Source organism: Chinchilla lanigera, unplaced genomic scaffold (assembly GCF_000276665.1).
Source record: "Chinchilla lanigera isolate Chin_1 unplaced genomic scaffold, ChiLan1.0 scaffold00122, whole genome shotgun sequence".
Taxonomy (NCBI): domain Eukaryota; kingdom Metazoa; phylum Chordata; class Mammalia; order Rodentia; family Chinchillidae; genus Chinchilla; species Chinchilla lanigera.
In genome coordinates this window covers 969,799-997,435 of record NW_004955523.1, presented here as the reverse complement: position 1 = coordinate 997,435, position 27,637 = coordinate 969,799, and the positions used below count along the sequence as shown (strand labels likewise).

Below are 27,637 nucleotides of genomic sequence, written 5' to 3'. Positions count from 1 at the left end.
TGACCAGGCCGCCTCTGCTCTGGCCCCACCTTGCTGGCATCACAAGGTCACTGATTTGTTCCAATGACTGGGCTTATCTCGCCCCACCCTGTCAGGTTCGCTATCATCCCCGGGCCCAGCAGGCCTGAGCGTCTAGGAAGAGAACTGCATGCGATTTCAGAAGAGCTCCTGGCCTTCTGTGACCCTGCCTTCCTGTCCCCAGACTGTCTCCTGTCCCCAGCAGTGGAGCACTTTACACTTCCTCTGCGTTCAGCTTTCACCGTGGCGGGCTGCAGGCAGCAATCCTCCTGACTCTCCCTTGCTCAGTTTTAAGACTGCCTACAACTGTCCTAACAAAAGACACTGAGCCTAGCAGGTGTTTGGTGTCTATCAGCCTGGCCTTTAGAACTCGATGTGAGCTCCGCCAGCACACAGGCTATGGCTGTCTTCATTCTGTCAGCCTCACACGGTCCCTGGGCCAGCAGGGGCCTGAGAAGGGTGTTCTCCGCCGGGTGGGTAAGCAGGAGAGTATCCTGCTGCCCTCCTGAAGGGAGCAGCAGTTCCTTGTTCCAGGGAGCCGAGGACCAGAGAGGTGGGCAGACGTGGGCAGGGGCCTGACCGCTCCGCTGCAGCTCTTACCCACACACTGCCCGCTCTCCGGGGAGGGCCGGAAGCCAGCCTCGCACAGACAGTCGAAGGAGCCCTCGGTGTTGACGCAGCGCCCTCCCACACAGGGGTCTGTGGCTGCGCACTCATCCACATCTGGAGGAGAAACATCTGTCAGCAGCCTCAGCAGGTCCCTCCCCGTCAGCTCCCCACGTAGCCCTGAGGAGCTTCCCAGGAGGGCAGGGGTGCTGAGGCGGGAAGGGGGGATCCAAGGGAGGGGCCAGAGCTGGAAACGGGGCCATGCTGGGGCTGGGGGAGCTGGCGGGCGGCTCTGTCAGGGAAGCGGGGTGACAGCTTGGAGCAGGTGCGTGCCTGCCTCAGATGTGGCGGAGAGGCCCCGCTGAGAGGCTCCGAGTCCCTCCCCAGACCCCGGCTCCCATGCCTCTGGCTGAGGCCTCGAGCTTTTCAGGTTTTCTCAGTACTGCATGCGGACGGGCTGCACTGCGGACACGGCCTCCAGCACCCGCTGCCGCCCCACGTGGCCACGCCGGGGTCTCACCCTGGCAGCTTGTGCCCCGCTCCACGCTGGCAAAGCCGGGTGCACAGAGACAGAAGAAGGACCCGTGGCTGTTGAGGCACTCGCCGTGGGGCGCACAGTGCTCCTCCCCTGCGCACTCGTCCACGTCTGCGGAGAAGGGCAGCAGGGGCGTGTCGGGGTTCCTGCCTCCCCCACGTTGCTGCTCCCAGCCCAGCGGGCAGCTGAGCGCTCACCCTCGCACACGGTGCCATTGGCCAGCTGGAGGCCCGGGGGACAGAGGCACTGGTAGGAGCCTGCCGTGTTCTTGCACTCGCCTCCCAGGCAGCTGCTGCGGGGGTCCTCGCACTCATCCACGTCTGCAGGGCCACACGGAGGAGGGGGCAGCTAACCGCGGCTCCTCCCAAGGGGAGAACTGAGGGCGAGCTGTCCCACCGACCTGTCTCCTGCCTGGAGAGACTGGCCCCGGGGGCCATCCCGCCCTCACGGAGCAGCACAGCCGGGGCAAGCTGGCGAGGGCACCCAGGGGAGCGGGAGGAATACAGCGCTGACCGTCTGGCCCCGCTCTGGCTGGGATCCTCCACCGCCGGCCCTGCACAGCAGCCCTGCCCCTGTCCTGGCCAAGGGGGCTCAGATTTCACCGAGACGCCATGGGAAATGAACCAAGGGAACAGGTATGGCAGAGAGAATGCCTGGTACAGGCTAGTGTGCTCAGCCAGCAGCCACCCCTACAGGGAACTCCCGAGGGGCTGTCAGAGTGCGGATTCCAGGGCCCTCCGGCGTCCAGAGGCGAGTCCAGAGCAGGACCAGGGAGCTGCGTGTGGGACGTCGCCCGCGGTGATGCTAACGCGCACTGTGGCCTGAGAGCCCCACTGGCTCCGGGCCCCTCGGCCTGTGGTCGCCTTCCTGACGTCTACTCAGAGAGGCGAGAACAGGTGTCCCGAGCCAGCCCACCACCCTCGGAGGGCGGGGGGCCCCTGTCCCTTCTGCCACCTGCCCCCTCTCACCTTCACAGGCGCGGCCCAGGGGGCCGGGCCGGTAGCCCTCAGCGCAGTCTTTGCAGGAGAAGGAGCCCACAGTGTTGGTGCAGACGCCCGCCGGGCAGACTCCGGGGAAGGTGCACTCATCTAGGTCTGAGCGGGCAGTGCGGTCAGGGCCCCAGTGAGGCCCGCACCACCCCTCTGGGCCCTGTCTGAGCGGGGAGGACTCTGGGCCCTGGAGAAGGGCAGCCCTGGCGGAGGACCCTCGGTAAAGTCCAGAGGCGTGCGGGCCTGCTCACCTCACTCCCACATCTCCCTGGAAAGCTCCACAGGCGCTTTGCCCTCAGTTTCCCTCCCTCTCTGTGACCTCCTGTTTCCCCTGCCTCCCTTTTGAGCTTGGAGCTGAGGGCAGCAGAAGCTGTCCTCGGGGCCACGTCCGTTCACAGGACTCCTGAGCTAAGCCCCTCAGCACCAGCCCCACTGGGGGAGTGAGGAGCCCCATACTGTCCATTCCGCCACCGCCTCCCCAGCGCTACCTTCACAGGCCGTGCCGTCTGCATTCACCCAGTACCCGCTCTCGCAGGCGGAGCAGGTGAAGGAGCCCTCGGTGTTGACGCAGAGGCCTTTGGGGCACGAGGCCCGGCTGGCACACTCGTTCACATCTGCAACAGGCCATCATTCCGTGTGGGACTGTGGGGCAGACATCCCAGGCCCCCCGGGACTGGCACACGGGTGGGGCTGTGCTGGGGCAGCGCGCTTGGGGGTGCACGGGCAGGGGTGGGGGGGCATGTGCCTGTGGAGAAAGGTGCCTCGGCCTCTTTGTACCTTGGCAGCCCTTCTTGTCTGAGGTGACCTCGTAGCCCTGCTCACAAGAGCATCTAAAGGAGCCTTCCAGGTTGACGCACCGCCCGTGGGCACAGACCCCCGGGGTCAGACACTCGTTCACATCTGTCGAGAGAAGTCCGGGTGAGGCTGGCCCTCTGCAGCCGCCCGTGGCAGGCTTTGAGCATCTCAACTGAGCGGCTGGTGAACAGCCTTCGGAGGGGCTCTAGGCCACCCAGGGAGGCCATGAAGCCACATTCCCTCATGCCACCCGGCAAGGCAGGATCTCTGTCCTGAGCGCCCCTCAGGCCTGTCTCAAACACAGAACTCTGCGTACACCCAGAGAAAGGGGCCAGGTCCCCCGGCTTCGGGCTGGCTTGGCCCCTCTGAGGACACTGGGATGAGGAGTTCCAAGACCCTGGCTCGCCTCCTCGCGGGTCTGAGCCTCTCCAGTCCCCTACCTGTCACCTAACAACCCATGTTCCCAGCTGAACAGCCAGCTTTAGTGAGCCGGTGGGCCGTGCGGAGGGAGGCCGGCCAGGCCTGGGCGGCTGGGGCGTCCTGAGGGCCTGGGAGCCGTCTGCCCTCTCCAGAGCCTCAAGTGTCTGCTGGAAACACCATCCCCCCCAGCATGCTGATCCCCAGGTCCTTCTTCCTGCGGGGTGGCGGGGAGAGGACACTACTCCTCCTGCTCACACGCACGCCTCCAGAGGAGAGGGGTGACCGCTGCTGAGTGCTGCTGGACAGAAGCGCAGAGGGGCCTGGCTGCCGGCTCTCAGCACCGCTCTGCCTCGTCCCAAGCCCGGGGCTCCCCACCCACCCCGGAGGAGCCAGCCACAGAAACTCCTGGGACCTCGGGCTGCAGCTTCAAGCGGATGTGGCCAGAGAGAGAGACCTCACCCCGGCTGAGTCAGAGGGCAGAGCAGCATAATGGAAGAACACCCATGTCGGGCCCAGGTCACCGGGCAACACAGCCAGATCGTGGCGACAACAGCCTCCACGCCACCTCCCTCTGCCCGCCTCTGCCCTCCCTGTGTGTGGGCTCAAGCAGGAGCCCCAAGGCCAAACCCCCTCGTGGTGCCTTGGCAAGTAGCCCTCACCTACACAGCTCCCGCTCTGACCCCGGTAGCCCTCCTCACAGGCCAGGCAAGTGTAGGAGCCGGGGGAGTTGACGCATCGCCCGTCGGGGCAGGTGCCGGGCTGACGACATTCGTCAATATCTGTAAAATAACAGCCCCTCCCTTGGTCATCTCTGGGAGCCACAGCCCACGGGGAGTCCTGTGACACAGCAGCTCCGCGGCCTGCCCTTGGTTGAGGAGAGAGACGTCAGTGTCAGGACAGAGAAAAACAAGGAAAAAATGAGACTTGCCCTGTGTTCTCAACTCCACCTCCCACCCACTGTCCCGGACAAAGGAGAGATGGAAGGACCTAAAAGTGGGAGGGGGAGACTCTGGCGTGGGTGCTGCTGGCTGCGGTTACTGCCAGCCACGGGAGGGTCACAGAGTGCTGTTTTGTGAGCTGGACTGTTTGGGAAGGGCTTTCACAGCTCCCTTGGGGAGCTCCTAACCCTTTACAAGCAGTGACCATCACTGGGACGGGTTGTGCTTGACAGGAACCTGTTGGACTCTCCACAGCTCAGCAGAGGGGTAGTAAAGCAAAAATGAGCTTTCCTTCCTCTGGAAACGAGGACCAAGGATGAACCTCCATCCTGGATGTGGCCCAGCTCAGCCTTGAAGCTGAGGGTAGACCAAAGGGACAGGGCTGGCACGGATGCCCTGCTGGAGCAGTGTCAGACCCTCCTTCTGGTCAAGGGGTGTAGGGGTCTTGGAGCCCACGCTGCTGAGATCCAAGGACATCAGACAGAACGGACGAGCGTGGGCTCCAAACAGACAGGCAGGGACATGGGCGACAGCAAGGGGGAAGAGGGGGAGCCGCTCCCTCGGAGTCGACTGCAGAGTTCTTCCCCAGTGACTTGGCCTGCTGGGGAGTCCATCATTCCAGGTACCAAGGGGATCTGGACTGAAAAAAGGCTGAACTCTGAGTCGAGACGCAGGACATTATGCTCCTCTTGCCCAGTGTCAAGTCTCCTGCTCCCCGTTTATGACAGATTGGCCCAGCTCCAAAGGAAACAGGAGGATTTATTCTTCCTAAATGGGTAATTCCCACTCTCCCGGAGGAAGTGCACCACTTGTGCGATTCAGAGGCCTCCTGGCAGAAGGAAGATCTACTCAGCACCCATAGAGAGAATGTAGGAGACTGGTCAAAGGGCAGAACACAGGCCTTCGGCAAAGGGACTAAAGCCAACAGCTGACACCGCAGACAGGATGGAGACCCAAAGACACAGGGTGAAAATAGTCCCCGGGCACTTGTTTGGCCTGCAGAAGTTAGGACACGTGGAAGTTCTCTGTCCCAGGGAACGGGACTGCGTGAGCCCAAAGCTACACCCCAGGGATCCAGAAGAGGGTGCACAGGGATGGTGGGTGTTGGGTAAGAATCTGCAAAGAGATGCCCACAGCTCCTGGGTGATGCTGGGATACAAGGCTCACCTCTGGAACGGTAGAAACCATCAGCCCCTACTTGAGTTATGGTGATACCAGCTTCAATCATTCTAAGATGTAAAGACAAGATGGGGGAAGTGAGACACACATGGAGAAAATGAAGGAGTCAGGGCCACCAATCGAGGCCACTCTGGGGAGAGCGTCCAACACCATGCCCTTTTTGGTCCTGGCTGAGGTACCCGAAGGAGGGCCACGAAGCCATTGATCGCTTCAGGGATGCAAGCCTTCGGGGATGAGAATAAAAACCCTGGCATAGGGATCCCCTAAATCCACAATGAGAAAGAATAAAGTCTTGGGCCTCTCTTGCAGGGGCCAAATAATGCAGGGAAATTAGGGTTGCCCAGAGGAGGGTCCCTGAAGCTGTCTTCCCCCTGATGTGCTGGGCACGTCTGCTGGCAGTGACACAGCAGCCCCTGGCACTGAACCCCCCGGGAGGCCTGTGCTCACTCACGCTTTCCGCCCTGGGCCACGGTGGGCTGTGCCTCTTGGTCCGCTGCGGTTGGGTGGGACTAGCAGCCTGGGCAGGCCAGCGAGCTCTGAGTGGACATGGCGTGTGCGACTGGAACACAGCATTTACACAGCCCTCTGGGGCACTCTTTCTTCCCTCCGAGGAGACTGGCCCTGTTCCAGAGACTGGCTCCTCCTTCAGCCTACTTCTAGAGTAGGGAAACGGGGCGGGGGCAGAACCCCTCCGACCCCCGGTGGGCGCGTGGCCTGCCCGAGATGGACGCGGGGCTGCTGCGCGGATGGGCTGTTTGCTAACGCAGCGTCTATCTCGGCGCAGCGCGACCAGCCTCCCTCCTCAGGCCAGAGCCCCAGGCAGCAAGGACCACACGTGAGACCTGTCAGCAAGTGCAAGGGAGAGGGCCGAAGATCAGGGCGGCCCCTCACTCCCCACTGAGGCTGGGAAGGGCTCTTCTCAATGACTGTATGTAAATTAGCCTTTAGCCTAGCCAACCTAGGGGCCTAATGAATGTTCTCGGAGGAGCGGATTCCACCACCAGGCATACTGGGGCTGTTCCACCAACTCCTTGGTGCCTGAACTGCAGCCAGTGAGGGGGTAGAGAATTTTAATCTAAGATTAAATGAATTTTAATCTAGGATTAAGAAGTATGTTTTGGTAGGTTTCAAATTTCTGGTTGGTGGCAGGAGCTATCAATTCATTGCTGTGTTCCCGGCCCACAGCTGGCGCACAGCTGGCACACAGCTGGGACTCAACAAAGGTTTGCTGAGCAAATAATATGCCCAACACTTCACCCGTCACACTCTTGGCACAAGACCTCTGGAGAGACCCCCGAAGAGCCAGACGAACAGTCACAGCAGAGGCCAGCTTGCCGGCCGACCGTCCCATGTAGCCTGGGAGGACCCCTGAACCTGTCTGCCGCGGGGTCCAGGAGATGCAAAGGTGCCCACGTCTGTTCTTGTGGGAGCACAGGGCGGGGTGAGGAGGCCGCTCAGGCAGGGACTAGTAGCTCAGGGGACCTCAGACGTGGGTGGGGGACGGCGAAAACCCTGGCAGTCTGCAGGAGAATCCGTCGCTGTCCATGGGAACCCAGAGTCCTGGTACGACGTAAACGCCTGGGAGACTGCTGGCTGGCTGCTGTCCAGACCACTCAGCCTCTCACCGGAGACTCTGGGTTTCAGTGGAGAGAGCGGTTTCTTTGTTGGAGAAAGAAGAAAGAGGGAGAGGAAGCTGACTGAGCTCCCGGGGTGACGGGCCGGGTCTGTGGTTACTGATGGAAACCTGGAGACGTGTGCAGACTGCATCATTCTTGCTTTCAACAGTCTCCGGGTGTCTCCAGGGCAGGAACTCCGCCTGACCTCACCCACGAGTGCACGTCTAGGACCTCTCTTCTAGCTCGGAGGGATGGTCAGAGGAGGGCGGGGGAGCCTGGACAGGAGAAAGGGCGGGCTCTCTGACAGGCATGTTTGCCCCCACGTACTGGGGTCTGTAGGAGCCGGAGGTGGGTCAGCACCCCGGGTAGAACAGTTTATCCCACCCGTCCTCACTGCAGCCACCAGGATGGACACGATAGTTTCCATTTCCAGACAGGAGACAAGAGCCAGACCCAGGCCTGCCTGCGCCAGGGCCTGTGCCCTTAACAGACTGGTTCGGGTAAATCTGATATTTTAATGTTCTGGTATTTCTTAGTTCATTTCCTGTAGTTTTTCTTTTCAGTGAAGTCTAATGTCAAATTCATAACATTGCTGTGATACTTAGAAGAGGTTACCTGCCAAGCACATAGCGCAGCTACTGGCACACAGTAGGTGCCCTTGAGTGGTGGGGGCCTCCCACTCCCTTCGCTTGGAAAACGCCACGTGTCTGTTCTGCTTTCTAATGAGGACCGAGGGAGCAGGCTCTGGCTCTGATCACGCAGAGCCTGAGTTTTACACAGGGACATCTAAAGGGGGGCAGTGGGAGAAGGCAACACACTCAGGGTGAGGACAGGTGTTTGCCCTGTACCTGCAGCCACCTCTCCCCATTGCTAGGACCTCCTAGGGCTCTGGACTTTGCCTCCGTGGTGCTGGCGTTGGGAAGGGGCGCTGATCCTTCCCAGCTGCACAAAGTCATCCCTCAACCCCAGGATCCGGGACGTGCTGGCCGGGACGCTGGGCCTGAGCCCTGGGCAGATTGCTGTCTTCCCGAGAGCCTTGTTTTACCCTCACTTATTCCTGACTGACCAGTCTCGGCATACATGGCCTCGTCCTTCGTAAGCATCTGACACCCCAGCCTGGCAGGAGGTGGTGGAGACGCAGGTGCCAGGAGGCTTTCAGAGCTGCTGTGATGGTGGCAGGCTCAAGCCATTCCACCAAGAGACCAGTGGGCACTGCTACCACCGCTGCTGTTTAGCTCCATCTGGGAGAGGGGAGAAGTATTTGGGATCTATCCTTCCTTCCTCTTTCTTTCTTCCTTTTCTTTCTTTCTTTCTTTCTTTCTTTCTTTCTTTCTTTCTTTTCTTTCTTTTCTTTCTTTCTTACCTTCTTGCTTTCTTGCTTTCTTCCTTTCTTTCATGCATTCATCATTTGTTGGAGGCTTATCAAGGGTCCATGGGTGGATCATCTAAGGATATGGTTGAACCTCAGGAGCTCACAGTCTAACAAGCTCTAGCAAGAAAGCCAAGGCTCCCATGGGAAGGCTTCCAGATAGATGGATTCTTCCTCTATCACATAAGGAAGGCCGGTTTTTCAAAGTAAGGAAGCACAGATCTTCCCCAGGTGTCATGTAGGGGACAGACAGGGTGCCGAAAGATTGGCAAGGCAAGGGAAGGACTCAGGCTTCACAGACACATTCTCGTGCATAGGCGTGGGCTCGGCGCCAGTGGACCCAGTGAGGGACAAAGTGCCGGGCAGTGGTGGGGTAGCAGCCCCCCATCCACATTCCTTCCTGTTCAGTCGTAGCCAGGACCACACCCCAGTGGTACAGTACGCACCCTCAGGGGTGCGACACCGCCCGCCTCACCCTGCCCGCCCGGCTGCTCACGCTGCCGTGCATCTGTGAACACAGGACAGTCCTGGCGCAAAGCCAGCCTGGCGGGGCCTGAGGCACCTTCTGCAGAACAAGCACACCGTGCTGAGGCGCAGGTGAGGAAGGCAGCTTTGCTGCGGCCCCGGTTGGCTGGAGGGGAGAGGACTGAGACTGGCCAGACTCCCGCTGACCCCTGGCTTCCGGGCTCCCAGGCCGGCTACTACAGCCATCTCTTCATGTGAGGGCTGGTCTCGTGACCACGCGGTCCAGGCGGCATGATCCGAGGAGGCCAACAAAGTCCCTACCCGCTCCAGACTCCAGCACAGGAGACACTGGGTCCACTCCTGTGGTTCCTCTCAAGGACCTTCTTAAAGGTTAGTCAAGCAGCCAGAGAGAGGGCATTTTAGGCGGCCAAGCATCTGCAGGCTGTGGCCTGTGGCAGTCACTGTCCGAAGCATGCTGGTGCCCGTGATGGTCACGTCACTCCCTGCCTAATCCCTGTGGGGCGTCCCTGCCCCCTGCAGTCCCACTTGCAACCTGGCTCACGGCCTGGCCCAGCCTTGCTGCAGCTGCGGATTTGCACGCGCCCCTCGGGGAGCCTTAGCGGCTGCAGCTTTCCATCGGTCCAGCCTCCAAGTGTTTGTTCACACAAGTGCTGGAAGTGTCCTTCCCCGCCTGGACGGCCCGTGATTCCCACCACCACGGGAGCAGCGGCTCAGTGGATCATCTCTGGTCCCGCGACCACTTCCCATCCCGCGCCCCGCAGGCCTGGTCATCCAGGCCTCGCTTTTGCCCCTGCCCAGCCCTGGTTCTAGACACTTCACAGAGTCCTAACGAGATCAAAGGAGATCACTGAGGCGAGAAGCTCAGCACATAGCGGCCCAGCAGCAGCAAGCACTGCAGAACCGTTGGCTCTCCTCAGCCCGGCGTGGGAGATTTTTATGGCCTGCCCCTGTCAACTTTCCTCCTGCCCTGCCCTCACACGTACTCCACCCAGGACCTGCCGCTGAGCCTCCACTTGCGCTGTTCCCTTGCCTGGAGCCGCCCCCGCCACCCCTCTGTGTCTTGCTCGTCTTCTGGCGAAGCTGGCTTCTTCCCTCCTGCCTGCCGCGCCCTCCCAGGGTTCCTCTCTGACCCAGCCCTTGGAGGCCCTGACCTCTGGGAATGCGCCTGACGGTCCAAGTGTCTGCTGTGCCCGGTAAGCACGCACTAAAGGAGTAGACCGTGATCGTTTGTTCACGGAGGGTGCTTCCCCCGAGCGAGGCTTCGGAACACCGCAGCGTGGCTGAGTGCGGGCAGAGGCATCGTGTGCACAGCCAGGCCCCGTGTGCCGCCCCGCCCCGCAGCGCAGGCCCAGGGACCCGCAGCAGCTCAGGGACAACCGGTCTTCACTCGGAGAAGCTCTAATCCCAGTGAAGAGAGAAGGGACTTCGCGAAGAGCCGCTAAACAGGGTGGGGGGCGGGACCACCATGGAGCACGCACGGGAGTGGTACTGGGAAAGCCGGCTCCTGGCGTGAGGAAAAGGGAAATGGGGGTGGGGTTCTCAGTGCCCACACGAGGGCCCTCAGCTGGGCTAACGCATCCTGTACAAGGGAAAGCAATGCCCTTAGTGAAAGAAAGTGTAGGGAGGCTGAGGGAAGGGGAGTACAAGTTCAAGTCCTGCTTGGGCAACTTAGCAAGATTTTGTTTCAATTTTTTAAAAAAGGGCTGGGGATGTAACTCAGTGGTACAGCACCCCCAAATTCAATTCCCAGTACTGAAAAAAAAAGTGTGTCTTATCTTTGTGACTTACAGGAAAGAAAAGACTTCTTTGTGGAGGGGTTGAGACAGGGTCGTGCTATGCAGTTCAGGTTGGCTTTGAACTCACTCTGTAGCCCAGGCTGACCTCCAACTCACAGCAATCCTCCTGCCTCAGCCTCCCAAGCGCTGGCATTACAGGTGTGCACCACCACACCCTTCAGGAAGGGAGAGACTTCTTAAATAAAACCCCCAAAGCATTAACAGCAAGGCAAAGAGGTAATGTGAATACATCAAAAGTAAGGGTTTCTGTTCAAAGAAGGACATGAAGATAATGTTAAGGCTCAGAGGATAAGTGGGTGCGTTGTCATATCTGAGCCCAGCTAAGCCCCAGGGATGCACAGGGAACTCCTACAAAGCCGCGAGGAAAGAAGAAAAACAGTAAGCATTCCAGCTGCTCTTGGAAAAGTGAGCCGAAGACAGGACGGGCAACTCTCAGATGAGGAAACCCAAGGCCCACGGCCAATGGCCTCACGCTTCTTAGTGATGCAAACACTGAGAGCTCTTGTATTCATCATTCCCATGTATATAAACAATAAAGGCTTCTATTAATTAATTATACTAATTAATTCATAATTAGCTGTGAATTACTGATTCACACATAAAAACGCATTCATAATTAACTCAATATTAAACTGAGTCACTGAAATAGTGAGTATCACTTCATGAGACTGGCGAAATTCAGAAAGCAGATCTTAGTGCCAGTCAAGGGCTTTTCAAGTGTCAGCCAAGCCCCGCTGGGAAAGGCACTCCAGCTGGCCTCAGCCCCTCTCTCCTCAGCCATCAGGGCTGGCAGAGACACTCGGACACCCAGGCTGAAGCAGAGCAAAACCCGCGTCCGGGCCAGTCCCGAGACACCGGTCCTCAGGCGGCCGCAGCTCACCCTGGGCAGCTGCCCGGGCTGTGTCTGCAGACTGCGGGGCCTCTGGCCACAACACCTGCTTCCCCCACAGCTGCCAGCCTGCCCAGAGCACCGCTGCCCGGGCCACCTCCCTGCTGGCCAGCTGAGAAGTCACCGCTCCTGCTTACAAACTCTCCGGGCTGCCGCTGCCCCCGGGACGGCGTCCAAGCTCCTCAGCCGGGCACTCGAGCACTTCCCAAGCTGGCCGCAACTCCCGCCACCTCCTGCCTGGACCCCACGCTCAGGCACACTGACTTCCTCACCACCCCAGGCCTGCCAGGCCTGCTCACTGCTCTGGTCTCTGCAGATGGCCCCTTTGCCCAGAGCGCCGCTCCCTCAACTCCCGTGCATGCTCCGTGGTGGTGTCTGACGCCCTGCGTACAAGGGACTGTCGCTGGAAGCAAGCTGTGCTTTGGAGCTGGAGTGACTTTGATTCTATTTCCAGTTGTGCCATAACTAAGTGCGAGGCTCCTGGGTGTTTTAGTTCACCTCTCTGAGCCTCAGTTTGCTAAACTATAAAGTGGGTTTGAGAGCTGCGCGTGGTGGCACACGCCTGTAATCCCAGCACTCGGGAGGCTGAGGCAGGAGGATTGTCGAGAGTTCGAGACCAGCCTGGGCTACAAAGTGAGCTCAAGGCCAGCCTGAACTGCATAGAGAGACCCTGTCTCAAAAAAAAAAAAAAAAAAAAAAAAAAAGTGAGTTTGAATGATGAGCTTTATATCAGAAATTACTGGGATGTAAGTGCTCGCTGCGCTGTCCTAGTTCAAGCACTCTCCCTGGGAAACCTGAAATTCTCTCCTGCGGAGCAGGTGCTGCTCATGTGGACCCACGGTGTCACCACTCACACACACTCATCACACACTCTCGGAGCTTTGCGCAGTCCTGGCACATGGCCCGTGTGCAGTGCCTGCGTGCTCACTGAGTGAGGCACACAGCACCCCCACTCCTCTGTGGAACTGGGCAGCGTCTCCTCTACCTCCCTCCCCTCGTCATCAGCTCAGAGGGCCTGCAGGCTTTGGCTCCTGCAGGCCAGATCCCTGGGAGGATCGTGAACTGAGGGGACCCTGGCATGGGACGATACACAGCTCCCCTGCATCCCCTGGGGGCGGGGTGACGACCACTAGGCTGCCCTGGCCAGAACCAGCAATGTGAACCCAAGAGGAGACAGTGCCACACCTGAGGTAAAGGCTTCCAAACTGATTAGAAATCTTTGTTTGTTTTTTGTTTTTTGAGACAGGGTCTTACTATGTAGCTCAGGCAATCCTTGAACTCTCAGTGATCTTCCTGCCTCAGCCTTCTGAGTGCTGGGATTACAGGCACGTGCCACAACACGTGGCTCCTGGTTAGAAATCTTAAGGCACTGCTTAGAAAGTGCTCCCTTATATTCTTTGTGAATGCGTTTATAAAAATATACGGGGCCCACTGGTTGACACTTTTTAGATATGGAATGCGTCACGAATTTGCACGTCGTCCTTGCGCAGGGGCCATGCTAATCTGTGTCGTTCCCATTTTAGTACATGTGCTGCCGAAGCAAGCACCGTTCTTGTTACCAGGGTCCACACTGCAAGCGCTTACCAGGGGTCCCCTAGCAGTGGGCCAGGCCTTCCCAGGGAGCATCGATGGCCCGCAGGTGCCTCAAGCTGCTGGGACCTGAGCTCCTCTCAAAGGCTGCTTCCCAGTCTACCAGGAGTCCCAGTGGGGCTTCCTCCTTCCCCAAGATGCAGAGCAGCTTCCTGCCCCTGAGAGTGTGAGACCTGGCGTTTGGTTCCAGCTCCAGCCAAATCCCTTGACGCCCTCTGGCTCCAGCCACGATTCCCTGAGGCCTTTGAAAACACTGCTGCCTTTTGGGTTCCTTTCCCGCCTTGAGATCGGGCCAGGGTCAGCTTCCTCGCAGGGCCAGGCCGGAGTCCTGCCTCTGCCCCGCGGCTCCCGCACAGCACAGGGCCTGACGCTGCGAACGCCAGGCCCCTCTTCCACCCCGACGGTGTGGTCTGGCCCAGGCACGTTCTGGGCCCACTGCAGCCCATGCCAGGCCCAGGGCGGGCTCCGCTTACCTTGGCACTCCTGTGCGGCCGCCGAGGTGGCCAGCGTGTAGCCAGGGTAGCAGAGGCAGGAGTAGGAGCCCACGCTGTTAACACAGCGCCCTCTTCCTGCACAAGGGTCCCTCAGACACTCGTTGTCATCTGACCAGGAGACAAGCAGGGAGGTTAGGGAGGCCAGTGTACCTTTCCCTGGGCACCTGCCAGCAACCTGCCCACACTAGATGCTGGTGCTGTGTGGCATGGAAGGGTGAGGGACAGAGGGAGCCAGGGGTATGAAAGCCTCTAGGCTAAGCCAGGCATGGTGGTGGACGCCTATAATCCTAGCACTTGGGAGGCTGAGGCAGGAAGATTGCTGTGAGTTCGAGGCCAGCCTGGGCTCCATAGTGAATTCTAGACCAGCCTGAACTGCATAGTGAGGCTCTGTCTCAAAAAAAAAGGAGTTGCTAGGCTAAAAGCCACAGGGTTGGCCTGTCACACCCACTGAGGCGCTAAGGTGCTAGGGTCCCGGCTGCCCGCCCGCCCCCCTGCCCCTTGTCCTCTTGCTCTTATGGCCTTAAAGTTACTTCCTTTCTTCTTCAAAACCACAGTGGACGTCGCCTTTGCAGAAAAATATGGCAAGGGGAGGGATGGGTCCACACTCGATTATCCTGGCCCCAATCCCCTCCTCGAGGCCTGGCCCTGGTGGAGACCTCGGTCTGCTCCGCAGGCAGCAGCACGGTCAGTCTGGGGTGCGCTCACCTCGGGCCAGGTGCGCACCCAGGTCTGCCAGGGTCTGGAGGCTCTGTCCACAGGGACTGCACTGCTAAGCTCACCCTAAGCTCATCAACCATGCAGCACTGCCTAGACCTTCTGCTGCCCAGACTCTTGACTCGGTTCTCTGCTCCTGCTCCGATCTACCCTGGCCACTGAGTAGGCATAAGACACCAAGGGAATACCTGTGCAGTAGGCCTGGCTGGGGTGTAGCCGGTAGCCAGAGTTGCAGACGCATCTGTATCCGTCTGGGAGGTTCACACAGGTTCCAGGGCCGCAGATGTGGGCAGCTCCAGCAGCACATCTGTCAGTGCCTGTAGGAGATGGTGCAAGCAGAGGTTATGGCAGGGTGGAGGCTGGGTGAAGGCAGTGGAGGAGGCTGGGGAGAGCCCTGGAGCAAGGGTCCAGGGGTCCCAGAAGACCAATACGAGGCTACCCACCTTCACAAGCCCTCCCACAGCCACGTGTAGCACGGCCTTGTGTAGGGGCCGTGGGGCTTCCCAAAGCCAGGGCCCTGAGCTCTGCCCAGGATGGAACTCACTGCTGTGTTAATCTCCTGATTAAGGCCTAATAGCTTCTACTAACTTGAATTCACTGCAAATGGCTCTCTGTTGAGGCCTGCAGGCTGACCTCACCCTGTACGTGGGCACAGTTCTGACCACGGAGCCTGGTGGTCCTACTTCCAGGACGCCCGCCTGGTTTCTCCCGGGTGGATGACAGATCTGGTGAGGATGGTACATGGGAAACGTCTGGGGCGAATGAGAGAGGGCTGCGCAGAGCGACCAGGGCCGGGATGCCGCACAGAGGCTGGCCTGGGAGCCGGCGGGGCAGGGCTGGCACAGAGAGCCCCTGGACGCACAGCAAGCCCCTCCCCGCGCTGACGGGGAGGGCCCCAGAGGGCCCAGAAACCCGCTGAAATCATTCACGCGAGGGCCTGGCTCGGGAGGCGGTAATGAGGTAAAAAGCGGGGGAGAGGTGCTGATCGAGAAACAGTTTGGAGGCAGACTCGTCGGGGCTGGGGCTGGGGCTGCACAGACGGCAGCAGTTAGATTTTTCGAACTGTGCTCCGAATACCAGAGAGGCAGCTCACACGATGTGCTGAGTGAATGAACAGCGCTTTCATTGACTCCACCCTGGGGTGTTAGCCTAAAGCCCACACATACCCAGGGCCCCAGCCTGTCCCCAGGGCTCGGAGAGAACCCTGAGCCCCAAGGGCTCGGGTGGAAGTAGCCTGTGTTGACACGGGGGATTCACGGTGCTTAGGAAACGGCGCAGACTCAAATGCAGACACTGGGCTTTCTACGAGCCCCCCTCTCCCTGGCCTAGTTCCAAGTCTGTGTCACCCTGGGAGATCACAGAGGTCTCTGACAGGTTCTAATGTCTACCCACGGGGTGAGGCTGGAAGAGGGTGAAGGAAGGCAATCGGGAAAAGGCTGAGGCTGCGGGTGGGGAGGCCCTGATGCCCGTGGAGTTGAGGGTCCCCGCTGAGCCTGACTTGGCTTCCCTGCAGGCCATTCGCACCGGCAGCGACTCAGCATGCCCCTGCTGAGCCTTCTTGCCCAGCCTGTGCTTCCCGCTGGACGAAGGACACTGCCTGGAGCTCCAGGGAGCCTCTGAGCCCAGGGCAGGGAGGTCCTGGCAAGGTCCAAGGGCATTTGCGGTAAGACTGACCCCTAGCCCTACCCCCCCCCAACCCCCACTGCCTGGCCTGTACGGGCTTTCTCGCTGCTGGAGAAAATCCAGAACTCCCTTCCTCTTGCCTCTAGCCAAGGTGACTTGAACCCCAGCACTCAGTCAGTGAGCTAAGCGCACACCCAGCTCCTGAGAGGGCAGCCAGAAGAGCACACGAGTGCGTGGGAGCAGCCGCCGCAACACCGGCCTTGCTTCTCCTGAACCAAGTGCCGGACAGTGCGCTCTGAGGAGGGCACGTTCCAGAGCAGGCTGGATTTGCCAGGGGTCTCCCCACGCCGCCCGCATCATTGTAGCTGAGCAGAGAGGGCAGAATGCAGGCCCTCGGGTACTTAAAACACTTGGGCAGCAACCGTGTTCCTTCCCAAAACAACCCTCCTTTGGGCAGGTGGCCGCCGCTGCCAGAGCCCTCGCTGAGTCAGGGCAAATAGCCTGGAGAGGCCCAGCTCCCCTCCACGGGTTCCCCTTCTTTGGGTTCTCCCAGAAGGCCCCTTCCCCAGAGAAAGCCTGGATGGAGCTCCCTGGAGATTGTCATCCGGTGGGAGAGGCAAGGAAGGGATTTCGCTCACACTCCGGCCCTGGATTTGGCTCCGGTCAGCCACATGTCACGGGGTGACGGCAGAGAGCCTCCAACGGCCGGCTGCAGCTACCTGGGGGAGCTGAGGTCACCAGCACATCTGTGGAAAGGGCCAGGTGCTCCTCTTCCTGGGTCTCTGGAACCCCCTGTTCAGGCAGGGGTGGCGTTGGCCTTCCACTGGCATGCACTGCAAGGGGCACAGGGGAGCAGGTGGGACCGGGGCCTCCTTGCCTGGCCTTGGCCTCTTCTCTCCACTGTTCAGACTCCCAAGGGGGTGCGGGCGCTCAGCTGAGTCACCCGTGTCTCCTGGAACTTGACCCGCACAGAGTCAGAATTCTAGAACAACTCAGTCTCACCCTCTGCCTCCCAGGGGAGGAGAACGAGACACGGCCGCTCGCCCAGGCCAGCCAGCTGGCTGGAGGCAGGAGCAGAGCCCAGGTCCCCTGGGTCCCACTTCAGCACCCTTCTCTGCCTGCGCTCTCCTATAGTTTACACAACTCTGCCACAAACAGCAACATTTCAGGGCCTCAGGAGGCCGAAGGACAGCGTCAGTGGCCATTCTACGGGCTGAGGAAGCGGAAGCTCAGCCTCCCGGCCTCTGCATCAGCTGCGGTTTCAGAGGGGACAGGAGGCCCCTGGGGGAGAGGGCTCTGGGGAACCGGGCAACTCGCTGCTGCAACCGGTGCCTCTTCTTCGCCCTGATTTATGTGCGAAGTGGCACCGTGAGATTCAGTCTGGTGGCTAGGAAGATATTTGGGAAGCATCATGGGTCTCTCACTGACTTCACAGACCCCTGGGGGTGTAGGGGTCCCAGAGAGTTCATGTGCCCTGTCACATACGACCTCTTCTGACTGAACCCCAGGCACCAGCTCCTGGGTAGGACCTCCACCACTGGACTAAAGGCTGTTGCTTCCTCCCTTCTCCTTTCCCGGAAAGCTGGTAGGAGAGGGACTCACCTGGGACCCAGGCAGGTGTGTGGGTGACACTGGTTGTATCCTGCGTGGAAATTGGAGAAGGTCAGTTGGGACTCCTCGGTCACCATCACGACTGCTTCCCTCCCCAGCACGCACCTAGCCTCAGCCTTCCTGTCTGACCCTCTCCTTCAGTTTTCATTCATTCCAAGAATGGACGAGTTCCTCACATGTACGGGGCATTCTGCTAGGCACCTCACACCACGGTCTTGGTGAGCTGCTCGACTACCTTATGACAGTAAGCTGCAGTGATTAAAGCAGCCGAGGTGTGCTCTGCGCCAGCTGAGTGTCTGCGCGTGGTGCACGTCAGCATTACAGAATCGAGGCTATGATCCCCCATGCCGCAGGCAGAGTGACAGACGTCCCACAGCTTAACTAGAGCTTCCAGGGCTCTAGAGTCAGCGTGGCGAGGCCAGGACTCGGGACCACGCTTGGCGTCCCTCATCACCGCTGCAGACAGGGGCAAGTAGATAACAGGGAAGAGGAGACGAGAGGGCGAGAGGAGCTTGGGCGGAGTGGAGCGGTGAGGACACAGAACGAAAGCTTCAGTCTGGAATGTGCGGGGGGGGGGGCGGCCGGGTGCGGGGGGGGGGGCGGCCGGCCGCTGAGACGCATCACTGGAAGTTGGTTAGGGTTGCAGGTGGGAGGGCAGGGGACTGGCAGGGCTGGGCGGGCTGGCGAAGGGCGAGGGAGAACCCCCCTTCCGGAGTGGTTCCTTGGTAGAAACCAGTGTTGGGTGCACAGAGGGACCCTGGGCCCAGGGAAGAGGGTCGGATGTCTCCTTCTCCAGGAAGTAAGCGGTCTGAGGCTATCTACAGCTGTGCCGCTACTCCTCCGGGAGCACCTCACACAGGCCTGGAGGGCTAGACCCGACGGCTCAGTGCTGGAGCCAGAATGGGCCAGAACCGACTACGCTCCGGCACAACGTGCAGAGCCTGCCTGACAGCTGGGACTGACAGGGCGGTTCTTCCGTAAGGACCGGGACTGCCCCAGATGACAGGCTGCTGCACAGTGGCTGCTGGTGTCGTCACTTCCCGCAGGGTCACTGTCACCTCTCCAAGCAAAATCTGACAGATGCTCTATCCTTCTCCCTCTCCTCCCCCATGGGACGCTGGCCTGGGGCCCCGGTGGCTGCGGGTCCTGCTCTCCCACACCCTTGCCGTCCTCCGCGGGGGAAAGGCCCACTCACCTGGCCAGCCTGAGAGTCGCCTGGGAAGGGAAGGGTGAGAGCATGAGCTCGCTGGAGAGACGCAGCGGGTCCGGCCCTCAGCCCACGCCTGGCTGCTCGCAGTCTGCACCCCGACTGTGTCCCCAGCAGGGCAGTGAACAGAGCCCTGCTCTTACCTGCCGCCTGCCCCGGCCTCTCCCTCGGTGAGAGGAAGGCTCCTCCTGCTTCTCCTAGGCCTCCAGGGACAGGGTCCCTCTCTCTGCCCCACCAGTTCTGTAACCCACTTCCTGCACTGCCGCCTAAAGCCAGGACAGGACACCGAAAGCCTGCAGACCCCCAGGATGGCGGCGAGCGCCACCCCCGAAGGCCTGGCCGGCCGGGGCGAGGCTGCTGCTGACCTCTCGCAACTCCACGAGCAAACTCCTCGGACAAGAGCACCTCGTCACCCCGTGTGGGACAGGAAGGGGAAAGGACTTCCTGTTGTGCCGGGCCAGCTGCTGCTCCAGCTGCCCTTCCTAACGTCCCAGGGACGAGATCCCGAGACCAAACGCCCTGTGCCTCTGTGACCTCAGAGGAAAGGGAGACCGCTGATCTCTCCCCCAGCCCAGATACCCTTGTCAGGGATGCTCTCAGCCTCCAGCCAGGTGCTGGTGGCCGCCCGCAGCGGCTGCCTCTCTCCTGGCCCAGGCAGGGCCCCGCCGCTCCGCTGAGCCTCCTCCCTCGAGGGCCCGGCCAGTTCTTCCTCCTCAGCTCTCCTCATGGACAGACGGATGTCTGAGCTCGAGTAGGTGTAGCCGTGGCCAGCAGGGCAGATCTCCCGGAAGGCCTCTGAAAAGCCAACAGCCAGAGGGCAAGTGAGTGAGGCCATGCCTGCCGGAAACCAGGGTCCTCTTTCCCCGCTCTGGGGGAGAGCAGTGGGAAGCAATGCGGGAGGGAGGGAGCCCCAGGTTGAGAGAAGTACTTGAGTAGGGCGGGAAGACTTGTCCTTGGCTTGAGAGGGATCTACCAGGACGGGGGAAGTGGCCACTGGCGCTGAGGTAGACCTTCGACGGCCAGAGCTGGGATGGGGGTGGGGAGTTACCTGTGCCAGGCAAGGGGCATTTCTCACACTTGCTGCCCCATGCTTTGCCCACACGGCTGCAGCAGCATATCTGCTTGGTGATCTTCTGGGCCAAAGGCAGGGCACAGGTGCCAGGCCCCAGCGACCGGTAGCACAGTCCCTGCTGCATGGAGACGGCCTTGTCCGCTGCAATAGACACACGGCAGGTGGGGGCGGGCCGCGGCCAGCCCCGCGGGAGGGAGGTGCACACGGAGGGCACAGGTGGAGGAGTGGGTGCCGCACGGCTTAGACGTGCCTGGCCCACGTCTCAATCTGGAAGCGCGGGGCCCTGAAAACATTCACGAGGGTGGGTAACTGGAAGAATGGGCTAGGTAATTAGGAGCGATGGCCACGGTGGAATACAGCAGCGCTGGTGAGGCCGAGAGAATGTAGGATTAGGGCATCTGGTGGCCATCTTGGAAGAAGCTAGGAACCCAACACAGGAAACAGAGCAACAGTCGTCCTGAGGACACTGTGGCTGCCTGGATGCCACCGAGGAGCCCACACCTGCCCCTGTACTTCCTAACTGTTTGGGTCAGTTCATTTGTTTTTGCTCGCGGCAGTTTGGGTTGGGTTTCTGCAACCTGTAACCACAGACTCCTGCCTCAGAAACCTTCTTCACGATGCTGTGGAGATTAAACGGAGTGAGGCCAGCGAGGGTGCCTTGTCAGAGGTCACCGTGCTCTGCACAGGTGACTCCTCAGCGGGTCCCTGGGCCCTGGATCATAGATGTGATCTCTGCCTCCAGGGACCACTTCCTTCGAGGTGGAGACCACCCAGGTGGGAATGTCAGGAAGCTGACAGCCCCACAGACTACTCTACCGCCCTGGCCAGGTGGCAGGGAGAGAGCGTGACAACCAGAAACACGCCTGTCCTCTGTCCTACAGGAGACAGATCAGAGGAGGCTGGAGGGACTAAACTGGGGAGGCAGGGGAATAGAGAACACGCACAGCTAGTGCAGCTTCCTTGCATTCAGGGTCTCTTCCTACCCAATAAATAAAAGTCACTTAGGGCATTAAACACACCGCCTGCTACAGGAATCCTAAGTGACGTGGAGGAGAAGGAAGGGCTGTAAGCCCTGTAAGGCTCTGAGTACAAAGCCACCACGACAGGCGGTTTCTCGGTCATGGCCTGCTGTGTTGTCCTCATTCGGGGCCACCTCACTGGCTGGCTCCTAGGGCTCCCACAGTTTCCTCTCCCTGGAGACACTGGGCTCAGGCTTCCTTCCCTGAGGTGCGGCCTCTGGGTGGCACCAGTGTCTTCTTCCTCCCCACGGCCTCCCCAGACCCAGTACCAGGCGGTTTGCAGACCAAGCGCTTGGCCCACCACAGGGCACTTTGCTAAGCTGGCGGTGGCTGTGCCCCAGAGGCCAGTCAGCGCTGGTTTTATTCAGCTTTGGTCAGGTCTTCCTGCCCAAGGAAAGTCCCATCTGGGCCATGGCATCAGCTCTGCCATGTGGAGCCTGCCAGCCTGGGCCTCCTCCCACTGGAAACCACAAAGGTCACTAGAAACAGTGGCTGGGGAGTGTACGCTACACACTCCTCCAACGCTAACGCCTAGGACTCGTGACGCATGCGTGTTTGTGGGCATGAGACACGCTCAGAAGGGTCATACAGAAGCTCCGGGGCGAGGAAGCAGTGCCACTGATGTACGAATGTCCCTTTAAGAAAGTGATCTTAACAGCCACACGACCAGCCGCGGAGCTCAGGCACTGGAAGGGCGGCCAGGGCCCAGGCCACTCCACAGCAAGGCAACACACACACATCGCCAAGGTCAACAGGGCAGCAGACAGGACAGAAACGGCCAGAGCGGAAACAGAGCCCAGAGAAGACAACACACACCCTCACTGCCAAGCCCCAGGAGGAAGGCCTGCAGCAGAAAAGCAGGCGGCAACCGCCTGTTCCCGCAGGAAGAGCGGGTCAGCTTTGTACACCGGCCCGACTCCAGGTTGAGAAGGGGATGGTTTAACGCCTGGCGCTGGCCTGGGCACTGGAGGGTGTCACCACGTCTGGTCCCCATCGGCACTCACACACGCAGCGGCTCCGCGATGGGTCCAGCATCAGGCCCGGTCTGCACGTGCACAGGTAGCTGCCTCTGGTGTTCACGCACTGCAGGTCCTTGCACAGGCCCGCGATCAGGCACTCGTTGATATCTGCAGGGCACAGGGGACGACCGAGTGCCCACCCCCGAGGGCCGTGGCAGGAAGGGGCCCCATCCAAGGGTAACAGGGCGACAGCGGCTGTTTACTGAGAACGACCCCCTTCTTGTGCCTCAGTTGCCTCATTTGTGAGATAGAACAAAGACGGCGAGTGAGAAAAATCTCAAACCGCTGAACCCCCGCCCGGCACGTAGTAGTGGCCCTAGGAGAGAGAGCTGAGGCTCACGGAGCATCTGTCCTGCCGTGCATATTTACCATCCGTGCTGGGAACTTGACATACGAGACCCACTTAATGCTCACACACAGTTTTAGCAAGCAGGTCCTCATTTTATGGAAGGAACTGAGGCTCCGGGAGTAACCTGCCCGGAGTCACTTAGCTCTGCTGACTGGCACACAGCAGGGCATGGGAGAGGTGGGCGAAGGGGCCTATCTGGCTGGAGGGTGGACAGGGGGCAGCCGAGGCCCTTAGCTTTTTTTGAGAGGCTCCCGAGCCCCTCTGCAGGGCCCCAGACCCGGGCGAGGGGTCTGAAGGCCCTGGAAGCAGAGGCTGGGGCAGTGTGGGGAAGGGAGGAGTGGGGTCAGCAAGCGGGGCTGGGAGGCCATGCCTGGGAGCTTCCCCCAAAACAGGTCATGCAGGCTTCCATCTGTGGACTCGTCCAAGCCCTCGGAAAGGGAGTCGTCTCAGCTCCCCGCGGGCCCTGCCAGCCCCGGGAGGCCCTGACCAGCGGGAGGCCTCTGCTCGTGTCATGGCCCTCAGCCCACGAGGGCTCCTGCGTCTGCTCAGCGGCCGCAGCTGCCCTTCAGTGAAGTGGCCCCCAGTCGCATCACACCCCGAACCACGTCCCCATGGCGACAAAACACCAGTGAGCTCCTGCTCTTGCCTGCGCCTGGCCCCTCTGCGGCCTCTCTCACACAGACCACCCCAGCTTCAGCCGGCCCACGGAGCCATGAGCCAGGCCCGCAAGGCCAGGGCAGGGGCTGGGCCTCAGACACCCACCCTTGCCACCCGCACCCCACCGCCTGCCCCTTCCAGCTGTGGGCTGAGGCAGGTGGGAGGAAGGCGGAGCAGCGCTCCACTGGGAAAGCCCAGAGGTCCGTACCAGCTCGGCTGACTTGATCTCCTGCCTGGGTGGGAACTCCTCCCATTTCAGGGAGGCAGGGGAGTGGACGTGTGAGGATGGGGTGACTCCTTCGGACACAGCACAGCCCTAAGCAGCACCCAGCGTGCTCTGAGCAGGGGCGGGCGCAGGTGGGAGGAGCGGAGCTTGGCTCGTTGGCGCACGCCAGCACTCTCGGACAAGTACCCGCCTTCCTAACCCCACAAGCCAGCAGCTCCCACGCTGGGGCTCGGAGGTGCCAGGGGAGGCCCCCAGGCAGTGACAGACGCCCCTCTTTTCTGGGGGTGGTTGTACCTCTGCGTGACCAGCCCCTTCACACCCCCTCCCGCGCCCAGCTCTGCCAGGCAGTCCTTACCTTGGCAGTGAGTCACATTCAGCCGCCTGTACCCCAGGGGACAGTCCAGCTGGCCGTCCTTGGTCACCGCGGAGGCTGAGGAGCAAGGACAGACAGGTGGGCGCCTGTGTCCCCGTGCTGGGAAGTGGGGCGCAAGGTGGACATCCAGCCACTTAGCGGCCCTGCGCCTCCTGTCCCCCAAGCCACCACCCTGGGCGGCTGCACCACCTGGCCCTCGGCAGGCTCCTCTCGGCTCACCTTGCTTTTATTACAAATGGCATTGGGTGCCGTAAGCTACACACAGAAAACAGGACCTCACTTCTGCGTGGACTCTGGCAAAGGCGAGTGCACGGGGCAGAGAGTGCGACGGTCCCCGGGGCCAGGATGGGGACGGGGAGATCTCAGTCAAAGGACACAAAGTTCGGTCAGATGGGAGGACTAAATTCAGGGGACTTGCTGTATACCACACAGTGAGGAGTAACAGTGTGTAGATCTGAGAATCACTCGGAGGGTAGACTCGTAAGTGTACTCACCACAAAAAAGCACACACAAAACACAGCTAAAAATTGAGGTAATTAACCGCTACATTATACGCAAGGCAATACAACACTAATTAGCTTGATTTAGCCATTCTATAATGCATTTCTTTTTCCTTCCCTTTTCCTTTCCTTTCCTTTCCCTCCGCCCCCCCTTGCTTTTCCCTTCCTTCCTTCCTTCCTAGTGGTACTGAATTGAACCCAGGGTCTTCACACAGAGCTACACACCTACCCCTTTTAAAATTTTTAACTTTTGAGACAAAGTCTCACTGGTTTCAGGGCATTATATTGTACACTATAAAGATATGCAGTTTTTATCAATTAAAACATTTAAAAATACTAAGAAGTCATTTTTTCATCTATTAACTCATATAGTTACTGTAGCATATACAGTATTTTTCTACTACATTCATGTTATGCAGTACACACACGGCTGGACAAATCTGCTTTGCCCCTCACCTGGAAAGAATTACAGGCAATGCCTGAGTGTTGACTGGTCAGCTAGGAAACGAGGGTCAGCGTTCTGATGCAGACACACATCTTGCATCAATTTCACACGACCTGCTTCTATTTCACAGAGAAAAACCCCAAACAACTGATGTAAAATAAAAACAAAGGAAACACCTCCACCACTCTGGAGGGACAGAGAGCGTGTCCTCCCTCCTGGAGAGCTTTTGCAGACAGCACACGGCTGACAGCCCGCATCACCACGGAAAGGCAGCCACTGTGAACACCATGGGGATGGAGCTCAGTGGTGGGGCCTTGCTTAGCACGTCCGAAGCCAGGGCTCCATTCAGAGCACCAGAAATAAGTAAACAAGGAATAAATAAGGAAAAAGAGGTGTGAGTGTGCACACACGCGTGTGTACGCGTATGTGCGGGTACTGAAGATGGAACCCAGGATTTTCAAATTCCTTCGCCATGACACAGACAGGAGTCCCCGAGGGGCACACGCCGTTTCCAGGCTCTCTTTCACGCGAAGTCCCACCCAGACGCCATGTGGCTGGAGGGTCTCGTTTTGTGAAGGTGGCGCGGGCTGACTTCCGACAGCAACTGTCTTCCGGCTTTGCTTACCTGAGGGCGACAGCACGTCTCCGGCGCCGTGGGGAGGGGACCCCGACCTCACCCCGTGCCTCCCGTTCGGGTGCAGTGTCACTCACTGCACCTCCAGAGTGATGGCAAAGCTTGTTTTTAGCCAAGAAGTCATTCACCGTGAGAATACATCTTCTCGGGTTCCTCCTTTCTTTGGTGGTTTACAGAAACAGTTCTTCACATGATTTATTGTGGAAATAGAGTCTTGCAAATACCAAGAGACATGTTAGAAAACCATACTTCCATCCTCTCATACAGCCGCTTGGGGTCTTCGTGTTGTAAACGTCTTTCTAATCACGGCAGCTTTTACTCTATCATGAGCTGCTCTCTCTGGGTACTTCGACACGGAAGGCCGGGCTATTATCAACGACAGCAGGTACACATCTGTATTTCACACAGTTTTCTTGACTGTTCGGCCCTTGGGTATACTTTGGGTCCCGTCTGACAGGTTTTATTATTTTCACCTTGCAACACGACCCACGGCACGTCAGAGGTATGTCGTCAGAATTATCAGCACTGCATCTTCACGACTGCTTACGATTGTGTTAGTGGTAGTATTCTGAACCCACAATTTCTTTGCCAGAGCTTTTAGTCACATCAGCCTTTGTGAGGGTCAGTTTCGTTAAGAACATAAAAGTCCACAAGCTGAGCACTGTGAACCACACCATGTTGTAATATGACAAAGACACAAGGCAGCGCCACAGCCTCCTGGACACCCCTCCCTGAGGACACTGTCACACGCCAAACTACATGTGACGCCGGTCTGACATGGACAGACCAAGTGGGGCACACACCAGTGAAGCTTCGTATTCTTTAGAATTAAACAATGTAATCGAAGTCCTAATACTTTTCCTGCCAAGGCCTGTCTTGCTCCAGCTGTGGTGGTCCACCGTGGAGACAAGGCTCTGGCCTAGCAGCCCCTCTCGTGGAGGAGAACGTGGCCTGGAGAACGTGGAGGCTGAGACCAGCATTTGTGCCCCCGGCCTCGGTTCTGAACTGAGGACAGAGAGAAGGGAGGAAGGCAGGGCACTGTCAGAGAGCGTCAGAAAATGGGCTGGTTACATGCAACCCACGCGCGCTGTGAAGGGCAGAAGGAGGGAAAGAATAAGTCAGGGCAGCTGCCCGAGGGCTGAGGGGCGAAGGCACGTTAGCACCGCGCACCGGGTCAGAGTGGCGGGCTCTGACGCACGTCATCCTGCACGTCTCTCACAGCACTAATTCTTGAAGGCCGCGTTCCTTATCTCCATTCTACAGACCAGAAAGGCAAGGCCCAGAGAGCTTAAGGAAGCTGGCTAGAGCTGAGTCAGGGTTGAATCCAGGCCTCTGGTTACAAAAGCCATATCCTTTGCAGTCCACTCTACTGCCCTCACTAACACAGGCACACACACACGGAGGGAGGGGGCACAGAGAGACAGATGGCAAAGATAGACAGATGTCAGGGAGATCAGGATGAGCTGGCAGGCAGGGCGGCATCATTTCTGCAGCTGTCAAGAGGTAGCAGAAGTTAGGCGAAAGGTCTTTGCTTCAGCGATGGAAAGAGAAGCAGCAGAGATCGTAGAGAGAGCTTGGAGCAAGAGGGGAACCAGCCCGCAGCGCCTGCAAAAGACTGGGAGAACCAGAGCAATGAATCACGCTGAGAGCCCACAACTACATTTCTTAGCCTGGAAGTGTGCTTTTTTTCTTTTCTTTTCTCTTCTTTCCTTTCGTCTTTTCTTCCTTTTTGTACTACTGGGGATTGATTGAACCCAGGGAGTTATACCTCACCCTCACAAATGGGAACAAGTAATTTATTTGTGTTTATTTACTTACTTAGAGACAAGATCTCACTAAGTTGCCCAGGCTGGCCTTGAACTTGCAGTCCTCCTGCCTCAGCCTCCCTAGTAGCTGGGGTCACAGCCACGTTCCACCGCAACGTGGCAACATGTGGTTTTTCTGTGGTGACTCCCTCCCTTTGGAAGGGGACCTGTGCTCCGTCTGGGCTGAACAGAAAGGTGTAGAGGGACAATGCTCTGTCAGGGCAAGCTTCTAGAGAGATAACAAGGCCACTGTCTAGTAGATGCCATTTTTGCCAGTAACCTCTATCTCAAATTGGGGCTGTGACTAGCAGTCCAAAGCTGGTTCCCAGCTCCATAAGACCACACCTAGCATCCAATTCAGAAAGTCCCCTTTGGGAGAAAGCAAGCCGAAGTCTGACAGTGCGTGGTCTGGGCAGAGGTCTCAGCAGCCCTGAGCCGTGTGGTTTGAGGGACGGGCAGGGGAGGGGCAGGCGCCCTCTCCTTGCTCTCAGCACGTGGGGACTGAGCGCCGCACGTGCCGGGCTGTGCCTGTGGCCGCTTACCCATCCCCCACTAGGGGTAAGCTAGGTGAGGGCGGGGGCCTGGTCTTCTTCACCCCTGTTTATCTCCAGTGCCAAGCCCAGCGTCAGGAGCACACGGGCGCTCTGTCCAAGTGGGAACAAG

At 59.2% G+C, this 27,637-nt stretch overlaps 1 protein-coding gene across 1 annotated transcript in view; it reads right to left on the bottom strand.

Moving 5' to 3' along the window:
* Positions 1 to 27,637, bottom strand: part of Ltbp2 (latent transforming growth factor beta binding protein 2) — a gene marked incomplete at its 5' end in the record, with an annotated part of 86,528 nt that overhangs the window by 8,312 nt on the left and 50,579 nt on the right. The window contains 16 exon segments of the mRNA XM_013507149.1: positions 619 to 741; positions 1,145 to 1,270; positions 1,357 to 1,479; positions 2,128 to 2,253; positions 2,637 to 2,762; positions 2,926 to 3,048; positions 4,023 to 4,142; positions 13,700 to 13,828; positions 14,623 to 14,751; positions 16,777 to 16,890; positions 17,660 to 17,699; positions 18,864 to 18,883; positions 19,455 to 19,670; positions 19,924 to 20,088; positions 21,971 to 22,093; positions 23,573 to 23,647. Coding sequence (XP_013362603.1) covers positions 619 to 741; positions 1,145 to 1,270; positions 1,357 to 1,479; positions 2,128 to 2,253; positions 2,637 to 2,762; positions 2,926 to 3,048; positions 4,023 to 4,142; positions 13,700 to 13,828; positions 14,623 to 14,751; positions 16,777 to 16,890; positions 17,660 to 17,699; positions 18,864 to 18,883; positions 19,455 to 19,670; positions 19,924 to 20,088; positions 21,971 to 22,093; positions 23,573 to 23,647 — 1,878 coding nt within the window.